The sequence below is a fragment of the Ziziphus jujuba genome, chromosome 12, assembly GCF_031755915.1.
Source record: "Ziziphus jujuba cultivar Dongzao chromosome 12, ASM3175591v1".
Classification (NCBI taxonomy): domain Eukaryota; kingdom Viridiplantae; phylum Streptophyta; class Magnoliopsida; order Rosales; family Rhamnaceae; genus Ziziphus; species Ziziphus jujuba.
The window spans coordinates 15861186-15884482 of NC_083390.1; the positions used below are offsets into that span (position 1 = coordinate 15861186).

Below are 23297 nucleotides of genomic sequence, written 5' to 3' on the forward strand. Positions count from 1 at the left end.
TATTTTCCCAACAACAATTTGTGCACCCAAAATCTGCCTCCACAGCTCCAAACAGATCATCACCACCATAAATACCAGTAGAGTTATTTCTAAAACCATACCCAGAAGGCAAACTTGGATGCTCACATTCCTGATCTAACTCCAAAAGCATATCAGACGAAAACCCATCTAATCTTTCTTCTTCATTATCTTCACTGCAATGTTGAATTTCTTTGCCCTTCTTCATCCAAGCAAAATCCATCTGATTATTACCACCATTAACGCTACTACCACTACTAGAGGAGGTATTTCCAACACCATACTCAAAGGGGACACTTGGTTGCTCAGAAGAAGTTTCTTGATCCAACATATTGAGAATGTGAGACCAAAACCCATCTAATCTTTCTTCTTTTTCTCCTTCATGATTTTCTTCTTTTTTAACCTGAATTTCTTTTCCGTTGCTCATCTTCAAGGACTCATCGATTTTTTGATCCAAAAATCAGAATTTTCCAGCTTGGTAAAATCATCAGTTTGAAGTAGTTCCATCTTCTTATCGGATGGAAAGTGAAGCTGATCAGAATTAGAGAGGTTGTTCAGATTATTCTTCTGATTAATGGGTTTGTGTTTGTTAATAGCATGATAGTACTTGGAGAGTGTAGAATTGGCTTTGGCAGAGTCGTCTGGCCAAACCTCCATACTTCCGTCAGACCCAAAAATCACCATGAAAACATCAACACCACACAAGATAGAAAGCTCGGAGGCTGTCTTTTTCAGAGTAGCTTTCCTGTTCTTTTCAGAGGTTGACGAAGCCATTGATTGAGAGAGAGAGAGAGAGAGAGAGAGAGAGAGCTGCTGTTTGGTTTCTTTGACAGCAACTTGCAACGGTAACTTTCTTTACCACTACTGAATACACTGCTCCCTCTTTAGTTTATTTATAGACACGCGTTTTGTTTCTTTGCGAGTTTAACTGGCAATTTTGAAAAGTCAACTTTTTTTTTTCTAACTTTATAATTTCATTATATATTCTAACAATAAAAAGATTTTTTTCTTAAAATTTTAGACAAAATTTTGCTTGAGAAAATAGTTTAGAAAGAGGTAAAATTGAAAATAAGAACGAAATTTAAAATTTTTTAAATATATATTTTTTAAAATTTCACCAATATATATATGTATATATATTTTTTTTTCAGAAAATGTTATTTGCCTACCTATCCGCTAAATTTGGAGGACATGGAAATGTATGCTGACATGGAAACTCGTGACCTCGTATTTCACTTCTTCTCTGTAGTTGTTTTGTTTTGTTGACATTTTATCTCTCTTCTTCTGGCTTGCTTAACTTTCAGTTCTGAAGCTTCTTCTTCGGCACAGTACACTAATAAACCCAGGTGTTTCCCTCGCGGATTTTTTTTTCTTTTTTTCTTTGAAATTTCGATATTTTATCCTTTTTTATTGTATTATTATTTATTATTTTTTTTGTGGATTTTGTGCGGTAATAATTTCTGGGTAAATGGTTATGTTGAGTATCTGTATTTGAAGGTATTAGAGCTTTGGTTATTGCTTTTGAACCCCATATGACTATGTACTTAATCTTCTTGGTGTTTGGTCGGTTTAATTGCTACTTTTTTTTGTTTTTTTGGTTTAAACTATTGTGCTTTTGGAGCTTTGATATTTATTGGTTAAATGTTTATGTTGAGAGCATTTGAAAGAATTAGAGTTTCTTTGATTGCTTTGGAAAACTCATATGACTATGTGCTTAAGCTTCTTTGCATTGGATCGGTTTAATTGAACTTTTTTTCAACTATTTTATGCCTTTGGAGCTTTGATATTTGTTGGTCTAAAATTTTATGTTGTGCACTTGAAGGAATTAGATTTTTTTTTTATTATTGCTTTTGACCCTCGTACGACTATGTGCTTAAGCTTCTCTGTCTTGGGTTGGTTTAATTGCAACTTTTTTTTTTTCAACTATTTCATGCTTTTGGAGATTTAATATTTGTTGGTGAAATGTTTATGTTGAGCATTTGAAGGATTAGAGTTTCTTTGATTGTTTTTGAACCTTATATGACCATGTGCTTAAGCTTCTCTGTTTGGGTCGGTTTAATTGCAACTTCTTCTCCCGCGCGCGCCGCCCACACCCCCCCCCCCCCCCCCTCCCCTCTCTCTTTTTGGATATTTATTTTCAAGATTCTAAATTTTGGAGTTGCTTGCTGGTTTAATTTAGATGCTGGGTAATGTTGGGATGAGAAGAGTAAAGCTGAAGTTGGTAATTCTGTTGGTTCTTCTTGCAATCCTTAAAGAGGTGAGGTCTCATGGAGAGCAGCCTCTTTCGAGAATCGCCATTGATAAGGCGGCCTTTGCTCTTCATGACCTTGCTTATGTTAAAGCCTCTCCTACTATTCTTGGAGCAAGAGTAAGTTTTTTGAATTGATTCTGTATTTGATGAATCTTTTTCTCATTATCCATGCACTCATTCAAAGGGAAGTTTGTAATATTTGCCTCATTCCGGTATTTAACTCTGGATCATATTTTGACGATGTCCTATTTTTCATCCATTCAGTGTCCTAAAAAGCATGAAGAATATAGGTCTACTTTGGAGCTCATCAATTTGATTCAATGTTTTTAGGGGGAAACAGCAGAATGGGTGACACTGGAATTTGGTACCTCTAACCCATCTATTGATGATTGGATTGGAGTATTTTCTCCTGCTAATTTCAGGTAGTAAAGACCTTGTATTCTGAATTTTCTTAAATTTGGCTTCATTCAACATTTAGCATTTTGTGTGATTTTCTTTGAATATTTTCCTGGTTCTCTGTCTTGTGACTGATATTTATCTGGTTCCTTATGTTTTTTCCTAAATTAATCTGATTGGAAGTCTTTCAATTTTTAACAAAATATATTTAACCTTTCCTAGCGCCACCACCTGCTATGGGGAAAATCCAAGAGTTAACCCACTGTTTTTGTGTTCAGCGCCTATCAAGGTTTATGCTTTGCTATCGCCACAATTTTTCTATGCATTGATTATTAAGCTGCCTTTCTTTGAAATCTAGAAACAGCTAAAAAAGTGACACAATTGTCATTCTTCTCTTCCAGTATCAGTATGCAAATTACTCCAGTCCTGAGTACAAGGTCACAGGAAAAGGGTTGTTGCAGCTTCAGCTGATTAATCAAAGATCAGACTTCTCCTTTGCTCTATTTTCTGGTGGTTTGTCAAATGTATGGCTGTAGCAGGCATGATACTATTATCTCGATGGTCATTTGCTAACTTCTCTCATGAACCATACTAGTAGAGATTCAGTAGTTATGCATTGGGTGCATTGTTTTTGTTTTTGGAATTGCATTGGTTTTTTTTTTTTATTTTTTTTTTATGAAATTCAATTCGTTTATTGCAGACTATATAAAAAATGTCTTGGGTAATTATTGCACGTACGGAGAAAAACTGAAAAAGCAAATTTACTCAAAGTTGCAATATATACTACTGTGTCAACATCAAATTTAGGAGTTTGCTTCACCAAATATTTTCCTGTGCTTTACCACGAACTAGCTAGTAACTCTGTTGCATGCTTATGATCTAGCTGGCATATATGTATCATGTTCTATTTTCCTAGTTGGTTTTTCAGGTTTTCACGTTTAAAAATAAAGTATTAATCTGAAATGTATGGATGTTTCTGTAACTGAGCCTTTGATTAACCTCGTTCCTCTTTTTTCCTCCTTGTTTGGATAATAGCCAAAGCTGATGGCACTGTCAAATCATGTAGCTTTCTCTAATCCAAATGCACCAGTTTATCCGCGAATAGCTCAAGGAAAACTATGGAATGAAGTAAAGTTTCCTCCTTGTATCATATTCTTAAATCTGAATTTTTATTATATTCCTTTGACTTATATCTCGATTCCAAACTGCTCAATTGATCATAAATTTATTCTTGTCATGAAGTTCTTTCCTTTGGCATTCCAGCTGGTATTCCTTTATCAACATTTATTATGCTTACAATTTTCAAGCAATAATGTAATTATGAATTTACTCTCAGATGACTGTTACATGGACAAGTGGATATGGAATCGATGAAGCAGAACCTTTTGTTGAGTGGGGTCCAAAAGGGGGAGACTCTATACGTTCCCCAGCTGGGACTCTGACTTTTGACCGTACTAGCATGTGTGGTGTGTAACTCCTGCTACTCTCTCTCTCTCTCTCTCTCTCTCTCTTCTAATATATATTTCGGAGTAGTAGATAGATGAGCATACTTAGATGGCCATGTTATTTTTCATACAAGATTTAGAAGTGGCTTTTAACAAGGAATGAATTACTCAATTATATCTGATGTTCTGGTCCAGTATTTATTTACTAGAAAACGGAAAAAGGAAACAGCACCTTAGCTTCAAAGTCATTTGAAAGATGACATTAGTCCAATAATAATTTTTTATTTTTTTATTTTTATTTTTTGGGTATTCTTTCTAAATTTTAGCATTTATGATGGTTAAATTGGTTGGTTGTTTATCATCTTCTCTGCTGGAGCTTGTCAATATTCATTTACATCAAGTGGTTACTGACATTCTTGGGTTACTATTTTTATGGATGATAGTTGAAACCTTGTAACTATTAACAAATTTGAATTTCTGTAATCTTCTTATCGATAAATACACACAGGAGCACCAGCAAGAACAGTGGGATGGCGTGATCCTGGATTCATACACACTAGTTTTCTGAAAGAGCTGTGGCCAAATAGAGTGTATGTTGTGCCTTGTTCTATAATAGGGTGTTAGTTTTATGGTTTTTAATTTATTCAAATTGTTTTTGAAATATTTTGAAGTTTTATTTTTCTTCATATATATTAATCACAGTTATGCAATGATTAATTAGGAATATTATTCAATTTCATGCCTTTTCTTTAAACTTCTTCATGAGACTGCTAGAGTGGCCAACAATTCAGGGGAATTCGACCCTCTAAACTTATTTTCTTTGAAATTCTATAATATATTAGAATTCAATGTGCACTTCAATGTCTATATCCTTGGTTTATCAAAACATGAAGACCCAAAATTTTGAGTTACTTATTCATTTAGTCTTGGGAAAAAGCTTGAGGTTGGAGCTGCAGAGATAGAAACTCAAGTTCCTATTCCTAGTATTCTATGCTTTCTTCCACGCAGGTATACATACAAGCTGGGGCATAGGTTGTACACTGGTAGATATGTTTGGAGTCAGAAGTATCATTTTAGAGCATCTCCTTATCCTGGTCAAAATTCACCTCAACGTGTAGTCATTTTTGGTGACATGGGAAAGGTTTGAACCCTTGTTGAAAATTTTTGTGAATGTTGTATTTCAGACCCAAGTTTTCTTTGTCATTCTGATTGATGGCTGTAATAATAGCATGAGTGCATTGGTCAGTAAATTACTGAATATATAATTATATTGGTCATCTTGTATGTATATGTATAGATTTTTCATAAATGAATTATTCTTTTTTTGTTAACCTTTTCACTAAAATAATATCACTAAGAAATTTCAATCTGAGAATGTAATCCTGTGCTGTAATGGAAATTTTGTATATCAATTGCAAGCTTTTTGTTGGATGTTCTGAACCATATATCCTTTCACATGCAGGATGAAGCTGATGGGTCCAATGAATACAACAATTTCCAGCAAGGCTCTCTTAATACTACGAAGCAGCTTATTCAAGATTTGAATAATATTGATATTGTCTTCCATATTGGAGATATATGTTATGCAAATGGTTATCTTTCACAGTGGGACCAATTTACTGCACAGGTTGAGCCCATTGCATCAACTGTACCTTACATGATTGCAAGGTTTGACATTTTTTAAGTGTAACTTGTTTATTGTCACATCCGTCATCTTTCTTATTACGCAATTCGCGAATTTTCCTTTCAGCGGTAACCATGAACGTGACTGGCCAGGAACAGGTTCTTTCTATGGGAACATGGATTCAGGGGGAGAATGTGGTGTTTTGGCTGAAACCATGTTTTATGTCCCTACTCAAAATAGAGCTAAGTTTTGGTATGAGACTGATGAATATAGCAACTATCAGTTTTAATTGTCACCTTGATGCAACTAAAAGTAAAATGTGAGCTTTTGATGTTGATACTGTAGTTGATTCTATTTTGTTCATACTTATGATCACTTGGCATGCATCATAATATAAAAGCATGCCCTATACATTAAGATGTGTCTTAAGCTTATTAATTTTGTGGAATTGGATATTTATGGATTTCCAATATGATGAACATATGGAACAATTTCCAAGTTTAGCTGCAAATTTTCCTAGTTCCCTAACTTTGCCTGTACATGCATTTTCCTCATTTACGAGGAGATGGTTCTGAATGTTACTTTTTCTTTTGCCAGGTACTCCACTGACTACGGCATGTTTCACTTCTGCATAGCTGACACAGAGCATGACTGGAGAGAGGGAACAGAACAATACAAGTTCATTGAGAAATGCTTAGAGTCTGTTGATAGACAGAAGCAACCATGGCTAATCTTTCTTGCACATCGAGTGCTGGGATATTCTTCTTGCATCTGTTATGCAGAAGAAGGATCATTTGAGGAACCAATGGGGAGGGAGAGCCTTCAGAAACTCTGGCAGAAGTACAAGGTTGATATTGCAATCTATGGCCACGTGCACAACTATGAAAGAACATGTCCTATATACCAGGTATTTCCACAACATTGCACTACAACAAACTTGTACTGCAATTCATGTTTCTTCGCTGATGTGAAAAGTTAAATCAATCAGGTGCATGTTTTGAATTTAAATCAATCAGATGCATGTTTTGAATTTTTAATTCATAGTTACTTACCTTATTAGGCCAACTTAATTTGATATTAAATCTGGTGTGCCTGCTATTATATATCACAAAGTACAACATCCTGAGTTTTGTTTCCATTGTACAACTTTTCTAACAATCGAATAAAAGAGAGAGAATAATAAAATCTTTTATTCTTCATAGGAATAAAGACGATGACAGAGATTGGGAGAGTTTATTGAGATGGTTTTATTTTCAGTTACCATTTACTCTAATTTTCGTCTTAAAAGCTTGAGACCCTTAAGATTATGCAAAATATCCGTACTATATATCATTGTTTCAGTATCACAGCCACATGTAGAGTTTTACAATGTCCATGGTCAATTGAACATGAATTAGACACCTAGATTGTTCAGTCAGTAACTGTCCTTATCTCCCTCCAACAGAACAAATGCACCAGAGACGAGAAGCACCATTATAACGGCACCTTGAATGGAACAATCCATGTGGTTGCCGGCGGAGGAGGAGCAAGTCTATCAACATTTACCACCTTCCAAACAAAATGGAGTCTTTTCAAAGATCATGATTATGGGTTCGTCAAGCTTACAGCATTTGACCATTCGAACCTGTTGTTTGAGTACAAGAAGAGCAGCGACGGGAAGGTTTATGATTCCTTCAGATTATCCAGAGATTACAGGGACATCTTGGCCTGCACTGTTGATAGCTGCCCGAGCATGACACTAGCATCATGATTTGAATCAAAGATGGAAAGTCTTTGCTAATAAAATAGTTTCTTAATTATGTTCAAATATGTAGCTTCAAAGTTCAAAAACAGCATTGTATATATTTTCTCAGGATAATTTTTCTCATTGAAATCTTCTTTTGTTCGTATTATTGTAAATAGTCAAAAGGAACTGCTACCGATTATGTATAGAAGATTAATATTGTTTTCTATAAGGAAAGTGGTTTATTGTGAGTTGTTTCGGTTTTACTTGCCATCTGATAATGGTTGAAGATCACTAAATTTTCAGGAATATAATGGAAAGTATTTAATAAGAGATTTTAATTTTGGAAAATGACAACCTAGCATTTATATGTGTTTTGTCCAAATGATGAAAACAGAGATAATGATAACCAGGATGATGATTCATGTGGTTCATCTATTTTCTAAGCCCATGGTTTTAAACCTCTACTCCAGTGTGTGGTCTAGAAATAGCTATATGTCACTAATAGTTATTAGTAGTGGAATCCATAATTTATATGGCAATCATTAACCGGTTTTATTTAAATTTTTTTGACTAATCAAAACTAAAAAATTATAAATTTGTAGTTATTATGTCAATTAAATTGGTACATCAGCTCTTATTTTAAGTTTTGTTATGTTATTGCGTTCACCAAATGATAAATTTTAATTGAAATATTTAGTTTTATTATTTTTTTATATTAAAATCCTAAAAATGAATTTTTTAATAGTAACCGTTTAAACTATCATATGATATTATATCAGCTAACATATGGATTTAATTGATAATCATGCATCCATAATGATAAATAACATTTTATTTTTATTTTTTTATGGTAACAAAATAATTATTTTCCCTTTTAGAAAATATTTATTAAAAAAAATAACAAAAAGAAAAAGTAATTGCCTTGATGGAAATTGAATAAAGTCACTGCCAAAATTGTGGATAAGGACCAAAAAAAATTAGGGAATACAAAGGCAAACCTTCTATTGTGTAATCTTGCTATAAAAGGAAATATTCTAAATTTACTATTAAAAATATATATGGTGAAAAAATCAATACAATTATTGTGATTTCTTGTTATCCTAAATCTTTAGTTAGTTTATTTTTAGGGACAGATTATAAATCCTTGTTTGCCCATTATTAAAAATTACTTTCCACTTCCTTTTTTATTTTTCACATGAATAAAAACAAAATAAATATAATTAAATTTTCCAACTAATACCCTACCACTCAACTTCCAAGTATAATTCTCATAGGTTAGTGCTCTTCTGCTTACCTAAAGTTTTTCCTACCAATTCAGCAAAAGAATTATTTCCAACCAAAATTGAGACGGCTATAACAATTAAATTGCCTTTATAGTATTACAAATTTCAAATATGCCACTACTTTGACTACTGGATATACTTTTTTTAAATTGAAATACGTTTACATTGATGCATTAATAAAATCTTAAAAATGTCATAAGGGAAAAAAAAAAAAAACTTAACAATTAAACAAAAAATTTAGTAAATAAATTTGGTTACCTTTTCAACCGCCAATATAAAAAAAAAATTTGGTTGTCTTTGGTCATAAATCTCAAATCCTGTCAAAGAAAAATTAGTGCTAATAATAATAATAATATAATGATAAAGAAAATTTTATGCACAATTATAAAGCACGTCCATAATCAAATATTCAACAATTTTTCATGTAGAACTCATACTCTTTAAAATTATACAGCATGATTATTTATCGTGATAATATAATAATCATTGTGAATGCATCTTATAAAATAAAAAAATAAAAAACTTATTATATATATATATATATATACTTTCCCAATCACAGATTAAAAAAGAAAAAAAATGACAAAAACAGAAAGAACTTTGTGTTTTTTTTTTTTTTTTTTTTGAGATGCAATGAAAAAAAAAAATGCTTCTCATGGATTTAAAAAAAAAAAAAAAAGCATAAAAAAGGTTATATCATATCATCTCGCATAATTTTTAATCATCATGTAATATTTCATTTTTTTTTTATTTGGTTAAAATTGTCATGTAAATTTAATAAACATGTATATGAAATAAACCATACCAGTGATACAAAATATTTGATAATAAATCCATTGCACCATATAATATATATTTTTTATGAATCCGTCGCATCATATAAGTTTTTGCTTATGCAGTCAATGTATTATTAGTTTAATCAATCAAGGCTGATTTTGTTTGGATATCCTCATTTTTGTCATCTGGAAATGTCTGCTCTTATAGACGCTGCCAAATTTTAACTTTTCGATCCCATACAGTATCTTCATTAACAATAATCAATTCATTACCAACAACAAAAATATTTCCTTTTTTTTTTTTTTTTCTTTTTTCCTTCTAATTATTCAGCTTTCATCTACTCCATACAGAAAAAAAGCAGTTTTTTTTTTTTTTTTTTTTTTTTTTTTTGGGTTGATCGATTTTGGGGTTATATCAGTTTGCTCTCACACTGGTACTTGGTTGACATTTTTAATTATATCCTTTATATAAAACTCCCTCTTCAACTTCTTCCATTTTCAATATTGGATTTCATGTCTCGATTTTCATTGATAAACAAAAAGGAATATAATTTCTGTCACTTTCTCTGTAAACCAATTTTCTTTTAGGGGTTCTTGATTGTTTCAAGAAGTGGAGGAGTTTTTTTTTTTTTTTTTTGGGTGGGTTTCCTTGATTATCATCAATCTTATTGTTCTATTAAACTTTTGGGTTTTTGTTGTTGGGTTTTGAGAAACAAAGTAGGCTCTGTTTCCAAGGAAGATATTCTGACTTACTGGGTCACCATTTCTATGATCAAAGAGAGAGAGAGAGAGAGAGAGATGGGTTTTTGGATAGGTACAGCTGCTGTTGGTTATGTAACAAAGTGTTGGCAGAAACTATTTTCAAGGAAAAGTTCATCAAAATCAATTCCAGCGGATTCAGTCCATGGGAAAACCGAAATCAATGCTGATTTGGGATTTCAAGTAGCTTCTACAAGTGGGAAAGATTGTGAAGGGTGTCAAGCTCCATTAATTGAATATGGAAGAGAAAAGATTGATGGGCTTTCTGGTGAACTAGTTTCTGACTTGACTTTGACAGGAAAATGTGGTTACTTACAGAGATTTCAAGGAAGAAGAAATCATAGAAGTTGTTCTACTGGTTATGCTGTTAAACTACCGAGTCCCTTAGAAAGTAGTAGTCTCACAGCTCAGTTTCTGTATGGAAATCATACTAGAATGGAAGACTATGTGTATAGTCCATTTTCATCACCATGCACAATGACAGTAAGCCCTTTGATGGTCAAAGATGGAAGCAGAAGAATCAGTATTAATTTCAATAAGAAGACATTGTTGGAGAATGGGGATGAGGTTCAAAATCATCGTGGCCTGGAAAAGTATAAAACGAGATTGAGATCAGTCGAATATGCAAGAATTAGGAAGCAAAATGTAAGAAGAGGGAGATATAGAAGACGGAGCAACTTCGCAACAAGAGCATTCACTGAACCAGTTCATTCACAGGGTTATATCCCTTGTCTTCATCCCCTAATAAACTTTTTCAGTGCCAATTTGTATTTTGGATCTTTGATTTTCTTCTCTCAAGAGGAATTTGTTTTACTGTACTTTTATTGAAATATAGTTTCTTTCACAACTTCAAAACTTGAAACTTTTGCAAGCAATTTTAGAGAGTTCAATTTTTCGTAGATATAGTAAGAACAATTGTTTTTATAAGACTTTGGGAGCTTTTCAGCCAAACAAGACTGATAGCCATCATTGTTTGCTAAAAAGCACAATCATCTGCTCTTGAGTATTCTAGATCTCACTTTAAAAAAAAAACTTAGTGCAGAAGAAAGTATAACATTATGATTCTATGGAATATCTTCTATTCTATAACAATTTGATGTGAGCTTTACAGTTATCTGAAATATACCAAAATTCATAGCCAAGTTTATTATCTCTTTCTTTTCAACACACAGACAGAGAAACAATTTTTTTTTTTTTTTGGCTTAAATATAGAGAAGTTAGTGCTGAAAATTTTGTATTTTTGCCAGGCTCTTCCAAGGGAATGGTTCTTTTCTTCCTCGGGGTCACTGTTGGTATGGTTTCCACCATCATTGCTACTAAAAGAGAAATGGACAAGTTAAATGAGCAGTTGAAGCAGACTCAAAACTTGGTTGAAGATTTAAATGAGGAGCTTGTGATGAAAGATTTGCTGATGGTAAAGGAGCTCACTATCGATGGTTCGGAATGCCAGGGAACATATGAACACTCTGTGGTCAATGGTATATCAACTGCATTTTCCCCTGAAAGAAAACTAGATAAAGTTGCTCATTGTGGTAGCAAAGAGTCTGATGATATAAAGGCATACTACTCTGAAGAAAGGAGTAAAATTGAGGCAGAGCTTGAAGCTGAGCTGGAGTTGCTGGAACTAAACATCAAGAAATCTAGCTTGCAGAGAACATCCCACTATGATATGGTAATTATGCACATAATCTTTTTAAGATTCTATAGCGTGGATACTGTATTATGTCAGAATTTCCAATAGTTGTATGATCTACATATTGAAATTATCCATGAAAAATCGAAGTATTTAGTCCAAGGGAATTAATTATCCCTTCTATACATTTCGTTTGCAAAGAATGTATGGCTAATTGATTCATTGAGATATTGCGTGTCAAATGCAGCATTGGTAGACGAGATGAATGTGAATTTTCCTGAGGTTTTCAATTAATATTCTATTGCCTGTATGACTTTTGATCACATTGTTTATAATCTTCATACAAGTTCAAAAGAAAATTTTAGTTGTAAATTTTGATGTTTGCTTAAATGATAATGCTTAGAAAGGATAAATTTTGCCCATTTGTCCTCCCAGACTTTTGGCATTAAATAATAATTCTGAGCCTCATGTTTACGGTAACCAAATTGCCATTTTCTTTCCAAGAGTTACAATAGTTTTTCTTATGGTTAATGTTGCCAACTTCATGTTTAGCACAATGAAAATTCCACTTCTTATGATATACAATCTGGGGGAAAAAAATGAGTTTTCTCTTGGGATCTAAATTTCAGTCTTCTGAAATTTCCTTGCAGGTGGATTCGTACTTCGGAAAAGATGAGTTTCAAGGAGATCTGAAGCTTGACAAGCTCAACTGGGATTTAGACCATGGCAAAAGCAGGACTCCTATTAGTCACACTAGTGAAGCAAATGCTGTGTCACCTTGGGAGCTGAGTTTTCATCTTCATGAAATCATCCAGTCGAGGCTCCAAGATCGTATCATGGAACTTGAGAGAGAACTTGAAAATAGCCAAAAAATGGTTCAGTCCATGGATCTAGAAAAAATAGTGCCTAAGAGGAACTCCTATAGTGAATTAGGATCTCAATCTACTGAAGATATCCCAGCTGGGATTCAAGAAGTTAGTGAGTTGGACTGTCATTTGACGACCAACTTGTCAGAAGAGCTAAATTCTTCCAACCAGGCTTATGAGGAGACTAACAAGATGACTAAAATGGACAAAGAAGCTCCAACAGACACAATGTGTTTCCGTGACTGCATTCACAGAGTAAAACATCCTTTTGACAAGAAACCATCAGAAGGCCAAAATGGAGGGGATAACTTTTTCGTTTCGCATTATGGTTTCAACGAAGAAAGATGGTCAAGGTTCTTAAATCATGATAAAATAACGCCATGGGAGGAAAGCTTTCCTGGGAGCTTCAGATCATCTAAGATTGCTGAGAATGCAGATATCGACGAAGGTGATGAAGATGAGATAGACAAGCATTTGATAAAGAAGATTGTGGAGAAATCAAGAAGAGGGTATCACCCTTCAGTTTTGAATGCTCAAAGATTGTTTCTGTGTTCAATAGATGATGATAAAATTCTTCATTTAGAAGAAAAAGAATACATGTATTCTGTATAGTCTAGTCTTAGGCATCTAATTTTTTTAACTCAAAGATACAGAATGAAAGATAATGATTAACAGTTTAATGGTTTACAGAAATTGAACACACTGTTCAGTCTAATATTGTAATCCTAATTCCTCTTTCTCTTTGACAAAGAGATATGTCTTCCAAGTTCAATTTTTCCATCCATATTCTCATCATGGAAAATAAGATGGTGAGTTGGTGTTATTCTGACAAAGCGAGCTTTCAATTTTCTTCAACCTATGGCTCTCCTAGAATAAGCAAGAACAATTCTACAAGAACTGCCAACTTTCCACTTTATACCATCCTATTCTACCATTTGATCAAAGTTAAAAGGCATGAAATGTTATAGGTATATATGAAGCTTATGAAATGCAGAAAAGCAACAGAAAGAGGTCACTTGGATTTTTATAGTAATATATATTTCCAAATGTCGTTTACTTTCCATCCAAAGTGGTATAAGACATACGGCAATTGAGACAGAAGACAAGGCAGTTGATGCAGCATGAATGAGATCTAGAGGACTATTATTGCTGGAAAACTAGAAAAATTATTTATTTTCCAAAAACATAAATAAATAGAAATATATAAAAAGTAATTATGATTATAACTTTTTCATAATATGAATCTTATATGAAATTCATAATCTTAATCATATATGAAAATGTGTTATAGGGTCTAGGTGACAACCTGAAAAATGTCTTCTTCAACTGAGCAGGCTTCTGCTTACAGGGGACAATAAATATAAACCAAAGAGAGGAGGTCGAAGATAGCATAATAAAATGGCTATGGGACTTTTACCCAAAAAAAATCTCAAGTTTGCATTTATAAATGATTTGCATTGTACAATTTACAGAGGAAAGAGCTTCTTGTGTCTAAAATAAAACAGGAAAGAAGAGTACAATAAGCAACAGAAAATACCAGTTATAAGGAGAACCCAAGTAAAAGCAGATGGATAATCAAATATAGTTGCTGTAAAGTTCGTTCCAAACACACCAGTTACAGCAGCAAATATTGTAGCCACAAAGGTAGCTGCTGTAAGTAGTAACTCAAATTGAATGAGATGGTTCTGAACATTGCCCTGTTCATACATCGAGTGCAAAATTCAAATTCTTTGGCATGCATGTACTGCACTTCAAAGAAATATAAGGAAATGGCATCACAAAATGTAGAAGTTGGAAACAACTGCATACCAGTTTTATGTTGATCAAGTCTTCAGTATCATCAATATATTCTTTCAGCTGCGTCACCAATAAAAGAAATCAAAATTTGGTAATATTTACAAATTACAGTGACAATTCTTAGAGGTCACTAAAGACTTTATCATAAGGAGAGAAATCACCCTCTTCTATATTTTAATAACCGTCCTTTTTCAAATAGAAGAACTTTACTGATTTGTGAATAATCTCCAATTTACATTGCGAAAGTCACAACTTCAAATAAAATAAAATAAGAAAACTACGTCAAAGTGAGCCAAACATCCCATACCGATAACAACTTGCTGAAAGAATTGTCAATCACGACAAAGTATGCTTCAAGCAGCATTTCCAGTTGTGCAATATTTTCTCCACTATTAGATGAACTAATTACGCTTGCATGTTTGCTTGAACTCACAATTGTGCTAAACGCCCTCTGCAATTTCTGCACTCCGCTGACGGACCCCACTGGGGACACAGGAGCAGATATTGAATGTACCTTGGCCTCACCTGAGGTATTACTTTGAAAACAAAGGTCATTTAAAGGATAACCCTCTGAGCGTTGTTTCTTCTCAGTCAGATGCATCTCAGCCATGTCACCATCATCATCCATGAGATGCTCAAGTTCATCACGAACCTGGAGAAATTCAAAGGCTCATATATAGACATTGAAAGCATGGAGGCACTCAAAATTTGACTAGATATCAATCATATGTACCTTCTGAACCCGCTGTGTCAAGGCAAGAAGGTGACCTTTAAGTCTGCGTGCACGTTCTAGGTTAAGAGTATTAATAGAGGATGCTAGTTCATCTAGCAAAGGATATATCTCCATTTCTAGCTCTGTTACCTACCAATATCATATCCATAAACTTCTTTAATGTAATGAATTTGTGTTGATGATGTTTCATGCTTAATATGCTTTCTGAGATTCTAATCGTTCGACTTTTTTTCAAAATCTGATTTAATAATTCACCATTCACATATGGCAGAGAAAGATATAATAGTTGGCAACATAACACTCATAGCTTTCTATGACCATGCAATAATAAGATACAATAGTTGGCAACATAACACTCATAACATTCTACGACCATGCAATAATCTTCTGTTCAACCAACATTTGACCAAATCCACCCTTGGAGGACTAGATGTTATGAGACTTCATGCTTACAACCATACTTGAGAGCTGGGAACAATTCTACTTAAATTACTCTCCGTTCTAACTTCTCCAGTTAGTTATCCAAGCAAATAAATGCATACGAAAAACATAGATTTAAGGGAGGATACGAGTCTAATTTAAATTGAATGGCAGAAAAGATTTCAAGAATCCAGCTCTAAGTAATAGAAACGATAGAATAGGGAAGGTGCAAAAGAAGAAGTAACCTTCACAGATAACAAAAATTTATTTGTTAGAAACTTGACAATTTGTTGATTTTCTCTTTTTTAACCAAACCTCAGTTAAATAAATAAAAGCTATATTTCCATCCAGATGGTTGTTTTATTTATGACTTATAAGGATTATAATTTTAAATATATGTTTAATAACTTGAACAGAACCACAAACAGATAGTAGTGCACTGATGCACATAATCAAACCTGAGCATCTAGGGACATGCATGTTAGTTCCAAAGCCAACTCCAGTGCTCTAAACTCAAAAGGCAGATCATCTGAAACAAATTGCACGCACTTTTAGCAATGCATTCAATATGTACCTTGTATGTAACTGAAAGACACAAGAAAGAAGCTTAAGGTAGGTTTGCAAAAGAAGAAAAATAAACTAAAACTAAAGGACTTCCCTCCGACAGACAAGATATTACTAAAAATAACAAGTGGAAATTTAAAAGCACGAGCCCTTAGAGGCAGTCAAGGCCATTACTTTTATCTATATTTGGATTCTTTACCAGATTGATCTTTGCTTGACTGAAGGCGCTTGCACAATTCTGACTCATACTCAACAACACATCCATCTAAGGAATTCATCAGTATAACCTCCTGAGCTGTGATTATACACCTGATCTGTTCAAGACTGACTACAATAGCCTTATCTCTTCCTAATATTGTAGAAGGGTAAATGAACAAAGGATCCAAAAGCCGGAGATCTCTGGCAGGCAAAGAACAATGTCTCATAATAGCAGCCTTGTCAAGCTCCAAAACCTTCGAGTTTCCATTCTCATCAATTTTTATCCAAGAACGACTTCCATGACCTCTCTTCTTGAAGCCCTGAATAAAAGGCAACCCACGAAATCCATGCCCATCTAAATGTAACCTTCCAGCATTATGAGAAGGGATGGATTCAGAAATATCTGAAGGAAGAAAAGGTGTTTGTGATTCTTCCATTGAATTCAGGTTGCCCTGCTTCCAGTGCCAATCCAGAACTTGACATAGAAAACTTCTGCATCAGTACAAATTAAATATAATATCAGAATGTCACTCCATGAAAACGACAGCCTTTCTTGTGCAAGCTGGTAACTAACTCAATTATATGAAATCACAGCCACTGATAGTGGCATTATCCATGTTAGCTTAACCATATCTAAAGCTGAATCTGAAGATTGACCATGGCCTAGCATGTGCAAGCTGCAAACTCAATTATATGAAACCACATTACCACAGCCATCACTATCCATGTTCTTTGTCAAATATCTAACGTCAAACCTGAACATCGCAATAGAATAGGAGGAAATCAGTCAATTCACCACTTCAAAAGGAAAAAACTGAAAAGTGAGACTAGAAATAAATGCATTCAAAAGAGAAAGCAATTCAATTTTGAGTTATAGAAAAAAAGCATAAAAAGCTCTAGCTAATAAGCTGCAAAGACAGGAAGTAATGGAGCTTTCAAAATTAGAATCTTCCTTTTTTAGACAACATTGAACAAAACCACCCCTCTTAAATCTAAGTTGAAATTTTTCAGTTTTTTAAAAGCAAAATGGGAAACCTCAATCACAGATCTCAAAACATAAGATTGAAGACTGAAATTCAGCACTTACATAAATCATAATAAACAAATTGGCCAATACATTCACAACTAGAAACCTGCTAAATTCCGCAGCAACTTAAAAAAAAAAAAAAAACGAAATTTCTAGTCGAACAAATCCTACCCATATTAAATTTATATGAAAATTTCGATTTTTCAAAGCAAAATTAAGGTCAAGACACCCAAAATTCATGACCCATTGTCCCAAATATAGAAAATTCATAAATCAACCATCTCAACAGCGGAAACAATACAGAAAAACTTAGGCGTGACAACATCAACCCCAATATATTAAGACCTTAATTTCCACGAAAGATGACCATGAAAAAGAAAAAAACAAACCACCAACCACAGAGAACCCATTAACCAAATCAGAGAATCGCATTCAAGAATAAATATATATATATATATATAAATCAAATAACAAAGAAATTTATAAAGCAAACAATGCCTAAAAAGGAAAAAAGCTAACTTGGCGAAAGTAGCAAGAGAATTCTCAGACCTGAGAGTGGTAAATGCTCGATAATTGAAGCTGGGAGAGAGTTCACTGCCTAACGGAACCCGGTGCCACCTTAGAATTATTATTATTATTATTTTCTGATCTATTATGGTGTATTTTCTTCTTTGCCTTGTTTGGATGATTTTTTCTTCAATACTAATAGAGTATGGTATATATAGAGAGAGAGAGAGAGAGAGTTATTAAATTTGTCCAACGACTTTTAAATATCTATAAAATATTATATTAATTAATTAAATTTTTTTTTTTAACAAAATTTAATTAAACTGTTAATATATTGTTATATTTAAAATTAATAACGAAAATTTAGTGCCATATTACTATTTTTACTATGTTTTTTTGGCTTGCTTTTAGACAGTTTTGTTTTCATTTGAGTTACTACTTTTCATTTTTATTTATTCTTTAGTTGAATTCTTTTTTGTTTTCTTCTTTTTTTTTTTTAAATTAAAAAAAAAAACCTGGGTTTGCTACTTTGTCATCTATCTTTCTATTTTAGTAGGGTATAACCTATCTATATCTATCCTAGTAGATTTTTCTTTTATTTCTTGTTCTTATTTTTTTTTTGTTGGCGTTGTTTTAAATATTAAAAAAAAGAAAGAAACAATTTGAATTAAATAAAAAAAAAACAAAAGGTAAACTGAAAATTGTTCAAATCACAAAATTTTTCTTTTTACTTAGATTATAATGTTGATGGAGTTGAAAACAAGTGCAATTCTGACATTTTAATTAATGTGTGAATTCAAATCCCTCCAACATTATAAAATTGAAATATATATATATATATATATATATATATATATATATATATAGAGTCTTTCTATAGTTAAGACCATCTGGATGGAATTGTATGCAGATCCTCGAAAAAAAACGCTACACAAGAAAAAAATATCAGTTTTTTTCTCAGGAGACAAGCAAACGCTACATAAAACAAAACATCAGTTTTGTTCCTGATTCGCATGAAACTCCGTTCAATCGATCCTGACCATAAAATATATATATATATATATATATATATATATATATATATAGATATATAATATCTAAATTGCTAGTTTCATAGTTCATAGTGCATAGGCAAAAAAAGGAGCAAAATAAGGAAAAAAAAAATCTACATTTAATATCTTGTTTCCTCTCAATTTTATCCCTTTGTTAACTTTATTCATTTTCTTTCTTTGTAATAAATAGTCAAATTAATCTAATGACTATAACTAAACTTAAAATTTATAAATTTATTTGATTAATTAAATTTGCAAGAAAATTCTAATTGTTTAAAATTTATGGTGACTTTTTGAATGAATATTGTACAATGCACATAAGATTATAATTTAATTACTAGGGTTCTAGTAATATAATTATTAAATTTAATGTCTAGAATGTGAACAAATTTATGTCAATTATACGATGGAATATATAACTTTGTTCTTTTTGATCGAAAGTGGAATATATGATTTGATCATTCGGATTTTGGTTGTTGCCCCGCAATTATTGTTTTTTTTTTTTTTTTTGTGGTAGACGTTGGACAATTATTATTATTATTATTTTATTTTGTGAAATTTTGACAATTATTGTTGCATTGTGTATGCATTATAGTTTGGGAATATTTCATATGGATCCTTAAATTTTATATTAATTTCATTTTAATCTTTTAAGTTTTAAAAATTACAATTAACATTTTTTTCAGAAGATATAGATAATATTATAGTTTCATTTTAATCTTTTAAGTTTTAAAACTTACAATTAGCATTTTTTTTTAAAAAAAAAGTATAGATAATAATATTTTGAAATGTGTAAATAAAATAATAAGTGAGAATATGAGTATTTAAAATTTGAAAAGAAATTGACAATATTTTTAAAACTAAACACATTAGATTATACCTAAGTCAAACTTTAAAGAGATATATGAAATTAACTTTTATTTGTTATATATATATATATATATAAAATATGTTCTCAAAAATAGTTTATACATGTAAAGATAAAAAAAATTATCTTTCCCACATGGGATAATAAATTGACTTAAATATCCTTAAAAATAAAAAATAAAATATGACTTATTTTTACTAATAAAATTAATATTATATACATCATTATGTTTATTATCATTTACTAAATCATTACCATAAATTTTTTTACTTTCTTAATTTTATTTCTTCATTATTTTCATATTTTACTACATTCGAATTTTCCACAGCCCATTTTTTTTTTTATTATGTACTTATAAATAGTTAGACACATTAAAAGTTGCATTTAAGATTTATATAATCTAGTAGTAAAAATACTTATAAATAGTTAGACACATTAAAAGTTGCATTTAAGATTTATATAATCTAGTAGTAAAATTATAATTTCATATACATTATAAATGATTACATTATAAAATTATAAATTAATATAATAGAATTCGCTTATAATCAATATATATATATATATATATATATATATATTGTGGTAAACTCACTTATAATCAATATGGTATGATAACCTTGTGAAAATTATATAATGCAAAAAATAATATTTAAGAACATTATAATTTTTGTTGAGTGAAAATATTATGTGATAATATATAAATCTAGTATAATCAAATATATGTATAATTTAAACATAAGTAGAATCAAATCTTAACTGAAAAATAATTTAGGTTTTTAAATAATTATTATTACTTATAAATAAAAACAATCTATAATAATCTTTACAAAATATTTCATGTAAATCTTAGAAAAATAATGTTTTGATAACTAAATTAATTATTAACATATAAGAATTAAGAAATACAAAGAAAATGAACCAACAAAATTAGTGACACCCATAATAAATAAATATTGCAAAAAAATATGACAACTAGTGTAGATGGATGCAAGGCAGTGACAGACCACCTAATATCTAATCCCATATCGTCTTGTGTAAATTAAGGAACGGTTCAAATATAATAACAGTCACTCTAATAATGTTGGAACTTTTTTATAGTAGTTGGCTTCAGGGTTTGAAAGAACTTAGAAGTTCAACGCTCTCAAGTAAGAGCAATTCTAAAATGAGTGACCTCCTCGGAAACTTTGGATAAAAAATTCCATGCCGAATGCGATGGCTAAATTAGGGGACAAAGGAAAACTTTGAATAAAAACTCTATACCAAGTGCGGTGGCTAAATTGGGGACAATATCACAGAGAGTGATAGGTTGGCTAATAGAAATTGGGTGTTATAAATGCTCATATTGAGTGTGATGACTAAATTATGAACAATATCAACAGACAATGATAGATTCATCAGTAGAGACGAGGTGTTACAAATGGTACCATAGTCTATACTCGGCCAGAAATGTGCCAACAAGAAAGTTAAGCCCTAAAAGGGGACAACCAGTGTGGGTGGGTCCAAGACACTAGCAGATTATCTGGTGTTCAATCTCAGGGGATGATTGAAATGTAATAATAGTTATTCTCATAATGCCAAGATTTTTTCAGATAGATTGGCTTTAGGGTTCAAAAGAACTTCGAAATTAAGTATGCTCAAATAAGAGTAATTCTATAATGGGTGACTTCTTAGGAAGCTTGAACTAAGAATCCCATATCATGTTTGGTGGCTAAATTAGGGACAATATCGGTAGAGAATTACAGATACGCTAATGGAGATGACAGGCTATCTGGTGTCCAATCCTACATCATCCGGGTGTGGATCAGGAGATGGTTCAAATGTAATAATAATCATTCTCATAATGCCGAAGCCTTTTAAGAGTGACAAACTACTTGATGTCCAGTTCCATAGCATCCAAGTGTGGATCAGAAGATGCTTCAAATGTAATACTAGTCATTCTTATAATGTCGAAGCCTTTTAAAAATAGTTAACTTCAGTATTTGAAAAAACTCCTAAATTATGCATCCTCAGGCTAAATCCGCCAGTGGAGACGGATGTTACAAAAAATAATTTGGAATCATATTAAAAGTAAATTATTACAAAACAAAATTCAATTATCTCTTGTAAAAGATAAAAATCAAAGTTAAATACTAAAGTTAATTATTTGGGTACCATAACCTAGTTTTGAAGGGTATTTTTCAGCACAAAAAAAAAAAAAAAAATAGGAAAATTAATTTGTTTAAATAATAAAACATTTTTGGGGGGAAAAAACAAGTGTATGTGCTATTTTTTCTTGATTTAATAAAATACAATAGATTTTTTTAATATATAACGTATTTCTTTATTATTGTTATTATTATTATATAAATTTGGCATTTTTTCAAATCATGTGACATAAACGATTAACCATGTTACCATGGTCATTATTTTTTTCAACAACATGGTTTCATTTTTTCAAATTATTGATGGGAATCGATTAACGAAAGATATTGTTTTTAAATTATTTGAAACCATGGTTATAATTGGAGATAGAGTTATTTGAAATTTTATCTTAGGGTTAGTGCTGAAAATTATTCAATAGCTCCAACTCTATATTTTTTATCTCGGAAAAATGTAACATTAGATTGAAGCTTAGGATTTTTTTTATTTTTTTATTTTTTTTATTTATGGGATAGTCGAGATTCAATTAGATTATTTGAAATTTTCCAATTATAATAAACTAAATTTGAAATAGTTTAATGTAATTTGATTGGACCTAAAATTGTTAAAATCAATCTCTCCATTCTCACATTTCTAACGGACTCATAGATTACACGTATGAACCTCTCCGTGAAAAGGATTTAGATAGACCAGCCTACTAAAGAATTATATTTCTTTTTGTCTTTAATTAGGTTGTCCATGTCATAGAATTGATTTTTATTTTTATTTTAAATGGTGCTATATTATCTCTTAGCTAATATTTATTATTCATAAGAAGAGAAGATTCATGAAATTAAAGTATCCATCACTAGCTAGGTTCATTGAACTATTTTTCCCAAAAAAATAAAGAAAGAAAGAAAGAAAAAAGTTAGGTTCATTGGATTTTGTTTGAAATAGTAGATAGAGACTTGAGGAGGAATTTAAGAAGATATTGAATTTTAAATAATATTAGAAGTATCAACTAGTTTATAAAGATATCTATTAAAATGATATAGCAAAATAATGTTTTTATTTTATTGATTAAAATTTTTATATACAATAAATATAAATAAATGAATTCTTTGAGGGATTATTATAATTAAATATAAATTAATGGCATTGATTACTTGATAAATATTTTAGTAGATTAGCTAGTTTTTCGAATTTTTAAAGTACCATTTAATAATATAGATG

The 23297-nt window shown here is 31.4% G+C and overlaps 3 protein-coding genes and 1 long non-coding RNA gene across 16 annotated transcripts; 2 read left to right on the forward strand and 2 right to left on the reverse strand.

Annotated features, from left to right (window-relative positions):
* The first annotated feature begins 703 nt into the window (after window positions 1-703).
* Window positions 704-7723, forward strand: LOC107429066 (probable inactive purple acid phosphatase 1). 5 transcript variants are annotated; one of them, XM_060813436.1, is made up of 14 exons: window positions 705-863; window positions 1323-1364; window positions 2198-2386; window positions 2600-2691; window positions 2888-2954; window positions 3067-3189; window positions 3701-3793; window positions 4002-4131; window positions 4619-4700; window positions 5119-5251; window positions 5573-5778; window positions 5861-5986; window positions 6332-6641; window positions 7179-7723. In XM_060813436.1, the coding sequence occupies exons 3-14, from the start codon at window positions 2198-2200 to the stop codon at window positions 7482-7484; spliced, it is 1857 nt and encodes a 618-aa protein (XP_060669419.1). In that variant the 5' UTR covers window positions 705-863; window positions 1323-1364; the 3' UTR covers window positions 7485-7723. The 5 variants fall into 5 exon arrangements, with proteins under 5 accessions (XP_060669421.1, XP_060669419.1, XP_060669417.1 ...); XM_060813437.1 differs by lacking the exon at window positions 705-863 and adding an exon at window positions 1201-1217; XM_060813438.1 differs by lacking the exon at window positions 1323-1364 and having other exon boundaries at window positions 704-863.
* Window positions 7724-9677: 1954 nt separating this feature from the next.
* Window positions 9678-14311, forward strand: LOC112493202 (uncharacterized). Its single transcript, XM_025078475.3, has 3 exons — window positions 9678-10996; window positions 11526-11950; window positions 12562-14311. The coding sequence occupies exons 1-3, from the start codon at window positions 10288-10290 to the stop codon at window positions 13387-13389; spliced, it is 1962 nt and encodes a 653-aa protein (XP_024934243.3). The 5' UTR covers window positions 9678-10287; the 3' UTR covers window positions 13390-14311.
* LOC125418603 (uncharacterized) lies at window positions 11321-11821 on the reverse strand. The gene is made up of 2 exons (XR_007237573.2): window positions 11707-11821; window positions 11321-11594 (listed from the first exon to the last, which is right to left on the reverse strand). It is a non-coding gene; the product is annotated as an uncharacterized LOC125418603 (long non-coding RNA).
* LOC107429067 (magnesium transporter MRS2-5) lies at window positions 14189-18231 on the reverse strand. 9 transcript variants are annotated; one of them, XM_025078478.3, is made up of 8 exons: window positions 18066-18230; window positions 17198-17244; window positions 16491-16981; window positions 16186-16256; window positions 15308-15436; window positions 14882-15226; window positions 14587-14634; window positions 14189-14474 (listed from the first exon to the last, which is right to left on the reverse strand). In XM_025078478.3, the coding sequence occupies exons 3-8, from the start codon at window positions 16924-16926 to the stop codon at window positions 14244-14246; spliced, it is 1260 nt and encodes a 419-aa protein (XP_024934246.1). In that variant the 5' UTR covers window positions 16927-16981; window positions 17198-17244; window positions 18066-18230; the 3' UTR covers window positions 14189-14243. The 9 variants fall into 9 exon arrangements, with proteins under 9 accessions (XP_024934246.1, XP_024934245.1, XP_015895203.1 ...); XM_025078477.3 differs by having other exon boundaries at window positions 17147-17244; XM_016039717.4 differs by having other exon boundaries at window positions 17118-17244.
* Between the last annotated feature and the right edge of the window lie 5066 nt (window positions 18232-23297).

Excerpts from the sequence above, each read along its gene's own strand:
- LOC107429066 (XM_060813434.1), top strand. The coding sequence starts at position 1,210 with ATGGAAATGTATGCTGACATGGAAACTCGTGACCTC. Across the intron at positions 3,794-4,001 it reads AAGGAAAACTATGGAATGAA|ATGACTGTTACATGGACAAG; the intron begins GTAAAGTTTCCT and ends ATTTACTCTCAG. Across the intron at positions 5,252-5,572 it reads TTTTTGGTGACATGGGAAAG|GATGAAGCTGATGGGTCCAA; the intron begins GTTTGAACCCTT and ends TTTCACATGCAG.
- LOC112493202 (XM_025078475.3), top strand. The coding sequence starts at position 10,288 with ATGATCAAAGAGAGAGAGAGAGAGAGAGAGATGGGTTTTTGGATAGGT. Across the intron at positions 10,997-11,525 it reads TGAACCAGTTCATTCACAGG|GCTCTTCCAAGGGAATGGTT; the intron begins GTTATATCCCTT and ends TATTTTTGCCAG. Across the intron at positions 11,951-12,561 it reads GAACATCCCACTATGATATG|GTGGATTCGTACTTCGGAAA; the intron begins GTAATTATGCAC and ends ATTTCCTTGCAG.
- LOC107429067 (XM_048462556.2), bottom strand. The coding sequence starts at position 16,926 with ATGGAAGAATCACAAACACCTTTTCTTCCTTCAGATATTTCTGAATCC. Across the intron at positions 15,437-16,185 it reads GCATGTCCCTAGATGCTCAG|GTAACAGAGCTAGAAATGGA; the intron begins GTTTGATTATGT and ends TGATATTGGTAG. Across the intron at positions 15,227-15,307 it reads TGACACAGCGGGTTCAGAAG|GTTCGTGATGAACTTGAGCA; the intron begins GTACATATGATT and ends GAATTTCTCCAG.